At 33.3% G+C, this 15,007-nt stretch overlaps 3 protein-coding genes across 3 annotated transcripts; all 3 read left to right on the forward strand.

Annotated features, from left to right (window-relative positions):
• Positions 1-335: 335 nt before the first annotated feature.
• On the forward strand, positions 336-2,126 carry LOC127095052 (uncharacterized). The gene is made up of 6 exons (XM_051033799.1): positions 336-965; positions 1,297-1,374; positions 1,466-1,575; positions 1,709-1,787; positions 1,886-1,950; positions 2,063-2,126. Exons 1-6 carry the CDS (start codon positions 372-374, stop codon positions 2,124-2,126), a joined length of 990 nt encoding a protein of 329 aa, XP_050889756.1. The 5' UTR covers positions 336-371.
• Positions 2,127-3,039: 913 nt separating this feature from the next.
• Positions 3,040-7,202, forward strand: LOC127121319 (LRR receptor-like serine/threonine-protein kinase RPK2). The gene has a single exon (XM_051051851.1). It carries the CDS (start codon positions 3,273-3,275, stop codon positions 6,645-6,647), a length of 3,375 nt encoding a protein of 1,124 aa, XP_050907808.1. The 5' UTR covers positions 3,040-3,272; the 3' UTR covers positions 6,648-7,202.
• A 3,450-nt stretch (positions 7,203-10,652) lies between these two features.
• On the forward strand, positions 10,653-12,089 carry LOC127095061 (uncharacterized). Its single transcript, XM_051033808.1, has 2 exons — positions 10,653-11,543; positions 11,655-12,089. The coding sequence occupies exons 1-2, from the start codon at positions 10,653-10,655 to the stop codon at positions 12,087-12,089; spliced, it is 1,326 nt and encodes a 441-aa protein (XP_050889765.1).
• Positions 12,090-15,007: the final 2,918 nt, after the last annotated feature.

A 15,007-nucleotide genomic window follows, 5' to 3' on the forward strand; every position in this document is an offset into this window, starting at 1 on the left:
GGGATTTTCGTCAAGTTCTTCCTGTTGTAAGAAAAGGTACTAAGGCACAAATGATTTCAGCGTGTATTGTTCAGTCTCATTTATGGAATCATACCAAGATTTTGCATTTGCGTCAAAATATGCGATCATTGCATGATCAAGAGTTTGCAGAATTTCTTATTCGCATTGGTGATGGTGTCGAACCTACCAAACCAGATGACATGGTGAGGTTACCTTTACATATTGCAATCCCATGGGAAGGTGAACATTCCATACAAGTACTTATCCAACATATTTTTCCTGATCTAGAATTGCATGGTTGGGATGCCCCATATATGGTACAAAGAGCTATTTTGACACCAACAAATGATGATGTCCAGAAATTGAATGATATGATTATCGATCAGTTTCCAGGAGAAGAACATAATTTGTTATCGTTTGACGAGGTTGAAGGAGATAATCATAATTTATACCAGCAAGAATTCTTAAACTCAATTGCACAAGGTAGTTTGCCACCTCATATTCTAAAGATAAAAAAGGGTGCACCATTGATGTTGTTACGAAATCTAGATCCTAGATATGGATTGTGTAATGGGACCCGGTTATTATGTCGTGGTTTATTTATGAATATGTTGGATGTGGAAATCCTGACAGGAAGCAACGCAGGAAAACGTGCTTTTTTGCCTAGAATTAAAATAAAAACATCTGCAAGTGATGGACTGCCTTTTGTCCTTAGTAGAAAGCAGTTCCCTGTGCGACTAAGTTTTGCAATTACAATAAATAAATCACAAGGACAAACCATTCCAAATGTTGGAATATATCTTCCACGACATGTTTTTAGTCATGGACAGTTATATGTGGCTTTATCCAGGGGTGTTTCACAGACTACAACAAGAGTTTTAACCAGGGAAGGAAAATTGAAAGGAGAAGATGGTGACTACACAAAAAATGTAGTCTACAAACAAATTCTTTTATCGCACCCGCGGGTATTTATTAAGTACATTGAAAAAATTGCTCACACGTTGATTCCCATTTTGGTTACACGACATACCAAGCTTATATTGTATTATTTATATCATAGAATAGATAGATAATAACTAAATATAATTTTCTTTTGCTTTAATATACAGTCAAACTAGAACACGATGAAATCTTCCAATTATGTAGGGAGTTGAGACGAAAGAATGTTGAAACTTGCTTCGACATGAAATGCTTCGACATGAAAGTAAGTTATACTTAATCATTTATTTTATGCTTTTATGTTAGATATAAATGGGGTGATAGTTATTCTCACTATTCTTATGCAATAAATTTTAGATAACAGACTTTGAAGATAAATGGAACACGTGGAAGGATGAACAAAGTATTTCATCCATCGACAAACTCGACAATATGGTGTATTTATCTTTTCCGTAATACGTATGGAAAAAATTCTTGCACTTTCATCACTCTTTCACTAACATTTTTATCATCCTCATTGAATCAGGTCAAACGTTTGAAAATTTACTCCATCGGTTGGAGCTCCACGGTGATAACAGATAAAACACAACTTTGGAAAATGGTGAAAAGAGAAATAATATCTCAAAGGATGGAGAGGTTTTTATTTAATTCATTTAAGAATATATTTACTCTAGATTATTTTTGAATGCATGAATTTAACTGCTATTTGTGGTTTATATAAATAAAACCATATATATTTACTAACTCCATTGTTTTCCTTATTTACCAGAAATCCAGGTAATTCAGAAACAAGTCATAATTGTTGTTCTACGAAATCTAGACTAAAACAAAGTATCTCCATTCTCCAGGTATTATTTGAGTCGCAATAAACCATATTATATTCAAACGAGTCAAGTGTTCTGAATGTATTTCTTTTATAATATGATATTTCATCATGTATTTGTAGTTTTTTAAATCTCAAGAGCGCATTGATAAAGGGATGTACGAAGAATTGATTCGAATCTTTATAAGGTAAGCAAAAGCTATATTACACTACTTACTATTATTTTTACTATCTTTTTCTTTAAAAAAAGTCTAATTTAAGAGTCTTACATTTTTTCTTTACTACGGAAAACAATTGCAGGGAAAAAGAAAATACTTCGAATAGAGATTTCATGTTCGGCATTCCTCTTAAAGAACGTCATTGATTACACAGTATCAATATTACTTTGCATCTTTCGATATAATTTTGAATATCTTTATTTACCGTTTTCAAAATGTATTAATATTATTTTTAATGCGACCTACAGTAAAAACCTCATAAAAAGAAAAGAAATATTTATTTTCCTCTACGCTGTGCGCATTAAAAAAAGCGGGCAGACGGGCACGGGAGTGCCCGTCTGAACGCTAGTATTAAATAAAATACATAACTATACCAGTACAATAAATATTTTTAATTGGAAGAAAATATTATTTAGTCTAAACATTTATTAATTGGAAGAAAAAATACAATAAATAATTTTTGGAAATATTAGACTAAATAATATTTTATACTAATTAATAAATATTTAGACTAAATAGTTAATAAATGTTTAGACTAAATAATAATAATCAGTACAAAAAATATATTAGTTACAAAAAAGTTATATAAAATTACAATAACCGAAAAAATTGAAATGTTAAATAGGAATTAGGAAGTTATTTGAGGTTACAACCGCCCTACGGCCATTATGTGTTAATTCTTTTTATTTTAATTATTATTAATTTTAAATAATAAATAAATATAAAAAAGAAATTACTTTTTAAAATAATAAATAAATATAAAAGAAGAAGTTAAGTGAGGGTATTTGTGGAAGAAATAAAGGCCATACCAAAATCACCTATCCCATATATATATATATATATATATATATATATATATATATATATATATATATATATATATATATATATATATATATATTTATAGATTACAAATTTAACAAATATATAACAAAGAGAATATTAAATTGCTATAATTCTTTTGTAGTTTGTACCAATACATTAATAGTAATGTTAAAATAGTGTTGTTATTTTATCCATCTATCTATAAGAAGAAGAAGAAAGAAACTGTTCTACTAATTTAGTCCAAACAGAGTCAAAGAAACATAAATTAACAACAAGAACGCGTTTTGTTTAGGAAACAAAAGAGTTTGCGTTCTGTCTCTCGTCTTTGTCTTCTTCTTTCTCTCTATGTTCCTTTCTTTATCTCCTTCATAATTTCCAATTAGGGTTTTCAAAAAAATCCCTTTTCTCTCAATTCAATTAAAGACTGAAAAACAAACTCAATTGCTTCTGGTTTCTTCTTGTGTGAGATGTTTTCTTCTTATTTTACTTCAATTGTTATCAAATGGACTTCCTTTACTCACTTCAACTTCATCTTCTTCTTCTTCTTTCTTCTCTTCTTAACCTCTCAATACGATGCCGTTTCACCCTTCTCCGACAAATCAACTCTTCTCCGTCTCAAAAACTCACTCTCCGACCCCGCCGGCGTACTCTCCACGTGGAACCCTTCCTCCGGTCACTGTTCCTGGTATGGTGTCCGCTGTGATTCAGGCCTCCGCGTTGTTTCTCTCAACATCACCGGTAACGGCGGTGATGGTCACCGGAGTTCACATCCTTGCTCCGATTTTGGTATGTTTCCTCTTTACGGATTTGGAATTAGGAGAAGTTGTGTTGGTGTTAAGGGCTCTTTGTTAGGAAAGTTTCCATCTTTGATCAGTGAGTTAACTGAGCTTAGGGTTCTTTCTTTACCCTTCAATGGGTTGGAGGGTTCAATTCCTGAAGAGATTTGGAGTATGGAGAAACTTGAAGTTCTTGATTTAGAAGGTAATTTGATTAGTGGATATCTTCCTTTTCATATTCAAGGTTTGAAAAATTTGAGGGTTTTGAATTTGGGGTTTAATAAGATTGTTGGAGTGGTGCCTAGTGTTTTATCTTCTCTTGATAGTTTGGAGGTTTTTAATTTAGCTTCAAATGGTTTGAATGGTTCTGTTCCTGGTTTTGTTGGGAGGCTAAAAGGGGTGTATTTGTCTTTTAATCAATTCAGTGGAGTTATTCCGGAGGAGATTGGTGAGAACTGTGGGAAGCTTGAGCATTTGGATTTGTCTGGTAACTCTTTGGTTCAAGAGATTCCGAAGAGTTTGGGGAATTGTGGTTTGTTGAAGACACTTTTGTTGTATTCAAATTTGTTGGAAGAGGAAATTCCTGCCGAATTTGGCAACCTTAAGAGCCTTGTGGTGTTGGATGTTTCGAGGAATACGCTTAGTGGTTCTATTCCTCGAGAGCTTGGGAATTGTAAGGAGCTAACGGTTGTTGTGCTATCCAACCTTTTCAATCCTATTGGGGATGTTGAGTTTGTTACTTTGAATGATGAGTTGAACTATTTTGAAGGTTCAATGCCTGAGGAAGTTGTGTCGCTCCCTAAGCTTATGATTTTGTGGGCTCCCATGGTGAATTTGGAGGGACGTTTTCCTAGGAATTGGGGTGCTTGCGGTAACTTGGAGATGGTTAGTTTGGCTCAGAATTTCTTCACTGGAGAGTTCCCGAACCGGCTTGGTTTATGCAAGAAGCTGCATTTTCTTGATCTGAGCTCAAACAATCTTACAGGGGAGCTTTCGAAGGAACTTCATGTTCCATGTATGACTGTGTTTGACGTTAGTGGGAATATGTTGTCTGGTTCAGTTCCTGATTTCTCCAATAATGTTTGTTCTCCCTTTCCTTCCTGGAATGGGAATCTGTTCGAATCTGACAATGCTGCATCTCCTTATGCATCATATTTCATATCGAAAGCCCGGGAGAGAACTCTTTTCGCATCATTAGGGGGAGTTGGTCTTTCAGTTTTTCACAACTTAGGGCAAAACAACTTCAGTGGCATTCAGTCATTGCCAATAGCAGGAGACAGGATGGAGGAAAAGAGCGGTTACACCCTTCTTGTCGATCAGAACGAGTTCACAGGACCGTTTCCTACATATTTGTTAAAGAAATGTGAAGGATTAGATGGATTGCTTTTGAATCTGAGTTTTAATAGACTATCTGGTGAGATTCCTTCTAATATTAGTAGAATGTGTAAATCACTCAAAGTTTTGGATGCATCTGGAAATCGAATTTCAGGAGAAATTCCCTATACTGTAGGGGATTCGGTCTCTCTTGTTTCCTTGAACCTTAGTAAAAACCAGTTACAAGGTCAGATTCCCGCCAGCCTCGGGCAGATGAAGGATCTGAAGTTCCTCTCTTTAGCTGGTAATAACTTGAGTGGCTCAATTCCTTCCAATCTGGGGCAGTTGTACTCTTTACAAGTCTTGGACCTTTCTACAAACTCTTTTACTGGTGAGATTCCAAAGTTTATTGAGAACATGAGAAATCTGACAGATGTTTTGCTCAATAACAACAACCTTTCTGGACACATTCCTGCTGGTTTGGCAAATGTTACTACACTCTCTATATTAAATGTGTCTTTCAATAACTTATCTGGATACTTGCCATCAAATAGTAGCTTGATCAAATGCAGCAGTGCTGTTGGAAATCCGTTTCTAAGTTCCTGTCGTGGAGTTTCTCTAACTGTGCCATCGGCAAATCAACAAGGCCAGTTTGAAGACAATTCTTCTATTACTGCACAATCCACTGGAAAAAATAGTGACAATGGTTTCAGTGCTATTGAAATAGCATCTATTACTTCTGCTTCAGCCATTGTTTCTGTTCTTATAGCTCTCATTGTTCTGTTCTTCTTCACACGAAGGTGGAAGCCGAATTCCAGGGTTGGTGGTTCTGCCAAAAGAGAAGTTACAGTGTTTACTGATATCGGTGTCCCGTTGACATTTGAAAATGTTGTCCAAGCCACAGGAAATTTCAATGCAAGCAACTGTATTGGAAGTGGAGGGTTTGGTGCAACTTATAAGGCAGAGATATCACAAGGAATCTTGGTGGCAGTGAAACGTCTTTCAGTTGGACGTTTCCAAGGTGTTCAACAGTTTCATGCAGAGATTAAGACCCTTGGAAGGCTTCATCATCCAAATCTTGTCACTTTGATCGGTTACCATGCTTGTGAGACAGAGATGTTTCTCATATACAATTATCTTCCAGGTGGTAATCTTGAGAAGTTCATCCAGGAGAGATCCACTAGGGCTGTAGATTGGAAAATTCTTCACAAGATTGCATTGGACATAGCGCGTGCACTTTCCTATCTGCATGATCAATGTGTACCGCGTGTTCTTCATCGCGATGTCAAACCTAGCAATATCTTGTTGGATGATGATTTCAATGCTTATCTATCCGACTTCGGACTGGCCAGACTTCTTGGAACTTCAGAGACACATGCTACAACCGGAGTGGCAGGAACATTCGGGTACGTTGCTCCTGAATACGCCATGACATGTCGTGTTTCAGATAAGGCTGATGTGTATAGCTATGGTGTGGTGCTTCTTGAGCTGCTATCAGATAAGAAAGCATTGGACCCTTCATTTTCTTCTTATGGTAATGGTTTCAATATAGTGGCATGGGGATGCATGCTACTGAGGGAAGGAAGGGCAAAGGAATTTTTCACTCCTGGATTATGGGATGCAGGCCCAGAAAATGATTTGGTAGAGGTTCTACACCTAGCTGTTGTTTGTACTGTTGATTCATTATCAACTAGACCTACAATGAAACAGGTTGTGAAAAGGTTAAAGCAACTTCAACCTCCACCATGCTAGCCCCTTCTTTTGGTAGAAATCGGGTATCTTCTGCGCACAACTAAAAGACTAATCCCTCGAGCTAGAGAAAACCATAATGGGCGGCAAAGTTTTTTCTCAAGAGAATTAAACACTGCTGCATGTCCAGGGCTGAGTTCAAATCCAGGGTTGAGTTTTAACCCAGTCGTTAATCCGGAAGAGATTCCTTACCATCTCATCCAAATGTTCTAAGGTCATGCTAGCCCCTTGTGTGGCTGTGCTCTTTTGAAATCATTGTTAATTGATAGCAATATTTTCTTCCACTTTAATGTGTAACTTTGTAATTTGTGATTTATTAGAATTGGGTCCTTTTTTATGGACATGTATCAGGTAGACTTCCCCAATTTGTACTTAATCATCCCCTTGTAAATTTTAATATAGTTGTACCCCCAATTTTCCATGTAATTTTCTCGGTTAGTAGTATAGAGGGCTTGGTGATGGTTCTGCAGAAGAATGTAGATGTTTGATTTCCACGCCATAGGCACCTTCTTGGTGTCTATTTTTGTTCAATAAAATTATAGTAACATTTTTATTGTCCTTTTGAATGTTACTATATTTTTTCTTACAGGACATTTAAGAAAGGGAGCCCTGAATGGCTGATATGGTCTCTAGTGTTTGCATTTGGGCAACCCTTTTTTTTCTTTAATCAACATGTGCGACTTGAAGGTTGGGTGATAGGGATCAACTTGGTAAAAAAGGGTAATTAACTGGAATAACAGAAAAAGTAGGAATAGCACACTGGAATATTACTTCTGATAGGGAAAATCAGTTGCGATCCAACTGCACCAACTTTAATGACAGTGGAGGTCATGGAGCACATCAAAGTCATTAGTGATTTCAGAGTACATGAGGTACATGGTTCTTTTTTTATAACAAAATTGGGTTTGATACACAATTAGTGATCTGCTATTTCATCAGGTTTTTTGTTGTTGTAGGTAAGAGAAGTTTGATCTTAGTTTATGATTTGACGACATCCTTTCCTTTGCAAGATCAGAGCTGTATCAAGCTGAAATTCCTAGGTTGTTGAATTCAAGTTTAGGATGTCAGGAATTGTATTCAATTGTGTCGATCACTTGATGTCACGTCATGTGTCACTTCTCTAAACACATACGCTTGCACATGCAATGTTCTTAGAATAGATGTTTGCAATTTTTTTCAATTGTTTTTAAATTTATTCAGATTCATAAAATTGTGATCATATTGTGACTATTCTGCAAACATAATCAATGCATGTGTTTAAACTTGGGTATGTAATCCATGTATGTTCTGTGGAGTGAACAATGAGATATAGGCTGACTAGCAGATCACTCAACTTTGGCAATGGACCATGTCCTGCCATTTCCCATCTGCTTATCTTAAATCTCAACCATGCATCCACCAATCATTGTCGTTATAGACCGAGATGAACGGTTAAAGATTGCACATAACCATCCAATCACTCGAGGGGATCGATCACTGAACATTGGCACGAGGAAATGTTGTTTTTGGATTTTGAAAATAACCACGGAAGAAGTTACCGGGATGAGTCGCGGAACGGTTCGCCCTGTTTATGACATTTTGCGGTACTGTCTAAAATTATGCAAAGCAATCGAACTACCGCGTCGGCTCTAGAATAAAACAACTCAATTTTATGTTGTATGATTACTATTTGCACGGTAGATAATCGGTCTAGAAATACCTCCATATGATGGTACAAAGATCATTTGAATATGGTATAAATATCACTCGTAGTATCTGATATAACAATCCGTAATAATTTCGAAATTCTAATAATTCTCCAAAGAGAATTCAATAATGGTCATTTCAGGGCCGGTTCTTTTCCTGTGCAAGCTGTGCAGTAGCACAGGGCTTCACTTTTTGTGGGACCTCAAATTAACTATTATTAGTGAATATAAAAAAATTTAATAAATAAAAATATTTTTGTATCACATATAATAAATAAAATATTAAATGCTGAAAATAGGATATTTGGAAACCAAATATTTTTTTTCTCCTTTCTCACATGTTTTCACTTCTCTCTCTTCTCAAACGTTATTCTCTATTTGAGCTGTTTGAAACTAGAAAAAAAAATCTTATTTTTCCTTTTCAATCCTCTATTTTATCTAGTTTATTCAATTAGTTACTTTCCATTTATTTTTATTGTGATTATTTGATTTTGAAGGTAGAAAAAATTTAAATTTATTTTAAATTTTAGGGTGAAATCCTATTTTAGTTCCGGTATCAATATTGATTTTAGATTTTAGATTTTAGATTTTATGGTGGAAATGAGGGTAACTTGTGTTCTTTATAAAATTATAATATATAAATAAATAAAATTTTAGGGTGAAATGGGATACTAGTATATTGTATATACTATTAAGTAGTATCAAAATTCAAAACAAGAATACTGTTGGTGTGTTGGTGTTGGCGACGATTTTTATACTTACTTTTTCTCATAAGACCAAATTGCAATTTGGAATCTTTCAAAGCAAAATTAGTATGTATTAGTATTGATATTTTTTATGATTAATTTATAATTTATTTAATTAAATATAATTTATTTTCTTACTATTAATTTATAATTTTCTTTTAATTTATAATTATTAATTTTTTATGGTACTATATTAGAGAAGAACACAACATAATAAAATATAATTGAACATTAATTAAAATCTTTTTTCCATGATTTAATTATTAATATTTTTTTATGATTAATTTATAATTTTTTTTATTTAATGTAATTGATTTTTTTTTGTTATTGATGTAGGAACACAATTTCACAGCAGGATAATTAGTAGATCATCGACGGACACAAAAGACATTGTGAGAAATTTCAGGTTTTTCTTATTATGCCTCCTAAGAATAGAAAATTTGAATGTGGAAATGATAAACGTAAGAAAAAGAAAAAAATTGAAGAGTTAATTCAATCTCAAGTAGGAGCTCTTGATAAAATTTTAATCAAAGAACCCCAAGTTTCAAATGAAAGTCGTTATGTTGATAATATTGATAGTTTGCCTATTGAAAATGATAATCTTGATAGTGTGCCTATTGAAAATGATAATCTTGATAGTGTGCCCATTGAAATTGATAATCTTGATAGTGTGTCCATTGAAAATGATAATCTTAATAGTGTGCCCATTGAAAATGATAATCTTGATAGTGTGTCAACTGTTGATGAAGTTAATAATGATGATGATGTCGATGATGATGATGATGATGATAATGTTGATTATGATATATTTAATCCAAGAAATTGGGATCGTCTTCAACTTAAACTGATTGATTTATTAGTTGTGAAAGTCCTAAAAGAGATAATTATATTGTGAAAGGTCCTAGAGTAGTTTGAATAGACGTTTTACGACTAATTTGTATACTAGAGCTTTAGCAAATGGAGAGGTGTGTGATAGAGATTGGCTTGTTTATTTGAAAGAGCTTGATAAAGTATTTTGTTTTTGTTGTAAAGTTTTTAAAAATGCGATTGTTAGGGGACAATTAGCAAATGAGGGTTATAGTGATTGAGTACATGTCGGTGAAAGAATTAAAGAGCACGAGTTAGGCATGAAACATGTTAAAAATATGACTACTTGGTATGAGTATCGCAAAAGGCTACAAAAGTTTCAAACTATTGATAAAACAACTCAAAGATTAATTGAGAAAGAAAAAAATTATTGGAAAAATGTTTTAGAAAGAGTTATTTCAATAGTGAAATTTCTTGCTAAACATAATTTAGCCTTTCGTGGTTCTAAGGAGAAATTATAAGAAGATAGCAATGGAAACTTTTTGGGTTTGATTGAAATGTTAGCTGAATTTGACCCAATCATCCAAGAACATGTTAGACGTGTCACAACTCAAAAAGTTCATATTCATTATCTTGGGCATAACATACAGAATGAGTTGATTTCATTGCTTGGTTCTGCGATTAAAATTGAAATCATTAGAAAAATCAAACAGGCAAAGTATTTTTCAGTGATACTTGATTGTACTCCTGATGTTAGTCACCAAGAGTAGATGTCTTTGATAATAAGATATGTGGATATTTATTCAGCTTCTGTTAGTATTGAGGAATCATTTTTAGGATTTTTGAATGTGAATGATACAAGTGGTCAGGGGCTTTTTGATGTTTTACAAAATGAATTGAAAGAACTTGGTCTCGACCTATTTGACGTGAGAGGACAAGGTTATAATAATGGGTCCAATATGAAAGGAAAACACCAAGGTGTGCAAAAGAGATTTTTAGACATAAATCCGAGAGTCTTTTATACTCCTTGTGGTTGTCATAGTCTTGATTTGGCATTGTGTGATATGGCTAACTCTTGTATTAAAGCTAGGATTTTTTTTGGAGTTGTTCAACGCATTTATACAATTTTTGCCAATTCTACTAAGAGATGGCAAAATTTGAAAGATAATGTAAAAGGGTTGACTCCAAAATCATTGTCATCCACTCGTTGGGAGAGTCGTGTAGAAAGTGTCAAAGCTATAAGAACTCAAATGTTAGAATTTACAGAAGCTTTGCTTGAAGTGTCAGAAAATGATCTTGATCATAAAATACAAAATGAAGCTAAATCCTTAGCAACAAATGAGCTTGGTGATTTTGAGTTTTTGATGGCTATAATTATTTGGTTTGAAATATTATCTGCAATTAATTCTGTTAGCAAGCTTTTACAGGAAAAGGATATGCTTATTGATGTTGCTATGCAAAAAATTAAGGGGTTGATTTCGTATTTTGAGGGATATAGAGAAACAGGTTTTTATAAGGTATTGATTAACGCTAAGGAAATTGCGGTGGAATTGAATATTGCCCCAATATTTCCTCAAAGGCGTATAATTAAAAGAAAGGGGCAATTTGATGAGAATTTGAATATCCAATCAGTCGAGCTATCAGAAGAAGAATCATTCAGGGTTAATTATTTTCTTTACCTTGTTGATCAAGCTGTTGTTTCTCTTAATAAGAGGTTATAGCAATACCTAGAGTATGAAAGTATTTTTGGTTTCTTGTTTACTTCTCACAAGTTACAATCATTAGATGATGCAACTTTGAAGTCTTGTTGTACTAACTTTGAGCAGACATTGAAACATAATGAGCAATCTGATATTGATGTGAATGAATTTTTTGCAGAGTTGAAGTTACTAAGAGAAATGTTGCCTGAAGAAATCATAAGACCTACTGATATATTATTATTTTTAAAAGGCTTGGATTGTTTTCCTAATACAGTTATTGCATATAGAATCTTATTGACTATTCCTGTGACAGTTGCTTCTGCAGAAAGAAGTTTTTCAAAATTGAAGTTGTTAAAGACTTACTTGTGGTCTACCGTGTCACAAGAAAGGCTTAATGGATTGACATTAATAGCTATTGAAAATGATATTTTGGAGACAATAAAATATAAAGACTTAGTTGACGATTTTACTTCAAAAAGTGTTCGTAGGAAGGCTCTTTTTATGTAGTTAGATAATTTAAGTTGTAAGAAATGGTGTTAGTAGTTTAAACAATACCTTTGAACTTTTTGGTACTTCATTTGGTTAATATATAATTTTATCTTTCGTTTGTCATTTTTAATCATTAAAATTATATATATATATATATATATATATATATATATATATATATATATATATATATATATATATATATATATATATATATATATATATATATATATATATATATATATATATATATATATATATATATATATATATATATATAGGCTCATTTTTAAAATTAGAACAAGGTCTCTGAATTGATTGGGCCGGCCCGGGGTCATTTGACCACTCAAAATAATTTCTAAAACCAAGAGAAGTTTGAATAATTCTCTAAAGAGAATCCAAAAATTATATTCCCTCCGTCTCACAATAGGTGTTCTCTTTTCTATTTTTACTTATCTCAAATTATTTGTCCCTTTCGAATACCAATGTGATATTTATTATTTATTTTCATTAAATTATCATTATTTATTGTATTTTAATCATGTAACTAATCCACTATTTATTATTAATAAGGGTATTTCAGTAAATGACATTCATTTTATCATTGAAATCAACACAATTAAACATTATCTTAGAAAGTGTGAAAATCTCAAAAAGGACACTTATTTTGAGACAAAAGGAGTACTTGATAATTTCTCAACTCAAACAATGAAAAATTAACATAATTCTCTAAAGAGAATTCAACGAAAATACTCGGAAAATTTGATCGCAACTTAGTATGTCTATAAAAAATGTCTAACTGCAAGTGCATAGTCGTATCACGTAGTTTTAAAAAGATATCGAAACCAAATGACCAAAAACCAAACTATCGTTATCTAAAATTACTATGTAAAGCTAAGGCTAATGGTTGTTTTCTTTTTTAGATTAAGGGAAACTAGAAATAAAATTGAACGGGAAATAATAATATAATAAAAATATTCAATAAGGAGACATTGGTATGTAAATTACATCATTCTTCGAGGATTCGGTAAATAATTAACATAAAATAAGGTAAATCACTTTCCAGTAGGAAATGTCAAATTAAAAGACTTTGCCTCACACTCTCGTGTTATTGACTCGGGCTATGCTGTTAAGCCAAAATATTTTGTTCTCGCTCACCCACCTAAATTAAAAGTAATTTTTGGAAATTGATAAATCCTAATTAATCCTAAAACACTCTTGTTGTGTTTAGGATTAATGCCTAGAAACCACTATCCAGTTAAAATCCCAAACTCTCGCTCTGTTGATTTATAACCTTAATGACTTTTCACTCTCGTGCAAAAGTCTTTTTAAATTAGAATTGCAAACCACAGTCAGAAAAATAACTTATAAAAATTAACATTAATTATTACCGAATCCCATCGGAACGACGGTCCTTACATACTGATGTCAAAAAGTTTAGCTAGACATGGTTTTAAACTTAATCATGCAGTTATAATTATTGAACATAAACATAATCATGATCAAAATTCAGAATTGCAACCATACAAATAATATTATGCAATTAGGGCAAATGAAAGCGGAAACTAAAGAAATATGCAATTAAAAGAACCTGATGAATGATAAAACTGGATTAAACTTCAGAGAATTCTTTGAGTATAAATAACAACTGGAAATACAAATATGATGCCGGCGCGCTTGATCCAAGTAACAAATCAACTTAAAAACCAAGGTGCAATAGTCTCCCGATGTGGAAGAACTATGACTTTTTAGGTATTTCTGCTTAAGCCTAAGAATCAAAATTACACGATAAAAACTTATATGTCTTTTTTTCTTTGAAACTGCCTTCTTATACTAGTAAGAGGAGCTGAACTTCACCCTAAAATCATCTAGAAGTGGTTGAGGAAATATAGGGGAGCTCTTGACCATGTTTTGTGCAGTTGCTGGAAAACTGCACTACGTGCATGTGACGAACGTCACAGGGCCATGGTGAACGCCATGGCACTTAAACTTGGGAGTGATGTGGCAGGGGGCATGGTGAACGCCACAAGCCCATGGTGAACACCATAAGCCCAGAATCAGCAATTTCATCATTTTTCTTCTTTTCTTTTCCTTTTCTTCATTTTTTCTTATTTCTTTATCTCTTTCTCACACGTGAGTTTTGCATTGACAAGTACCTGAAACAGGACAACAACACCAGTATAATACAATAACAACATACACAAAATTATACTAAAATGAATTTGGACCGAGTCAAATAAATGGTATAGTTTCACGCTATCAAACTCCCCCATATTTGAACCTTTGTTTGTCCTCAAGAAAATGTTACACTTGTGACATGAAAATTCGGAGGCTCGTAGCATATAGATCCATGAAAAAGCACATAAACAATCAAATAATCATTCTAAAGCTACAAACTTCGCTTTGGTTATAATTGCTTAAATATGTACTAATCAGTACACTAAGGATATCGTAATAACGCTATTTCGCAATTATGGTCATGAGTCTCCCTACATGCAAACAAATCTAAATGATGTCATTATATTGCAAACTTGTCAACTCGCCTTTTATTTTTCCGTTCAAGTGTGATCACATTAAGTCCGTTATCTTTCACACTTATAGTAGGAAGATCTGTTAGTGACTTTGGTCTTTTCTTTTACCTTCGCTTTCCCGATTTGGGGGTTGATTATGGCATCTAAGTGGTTTTAAGCCCCCTCCCAAATCGTAATCGTGGGGGATCGGACCGTAGTCCTCCCTATCAAGTTTAGCGTCAAATACCACTAAACCAACTACGATTGGTATTGGTAATTCAAGTCTCAACATATTTCATTCAATATCATTTTTATTCTTTGGACCAAATACTTATTTGCATCAATCTCCTACGTAAAGCATGACCAAGATGGTGATGAACGCCTGAACTATTTTATTAGATAAGGATACAAGGTTTTTGACATAAT

Source organism: Lathyrus oleraceus, chromosome 1, assembly GCF_024323335.1.
Source record: "Lathyrus oleraceus cultivar Zhongwan6 chromosome 1, CAAS_Psat_ZW6_1.0, whole genome shotgun sequence".
Lineage (NCBI taxonomy): Eukaryota > Viridiplantae > Streptophyta > Magnoliopsida > Fabales > Fabaceae > Lathyrus > Lathyrus oleraceus.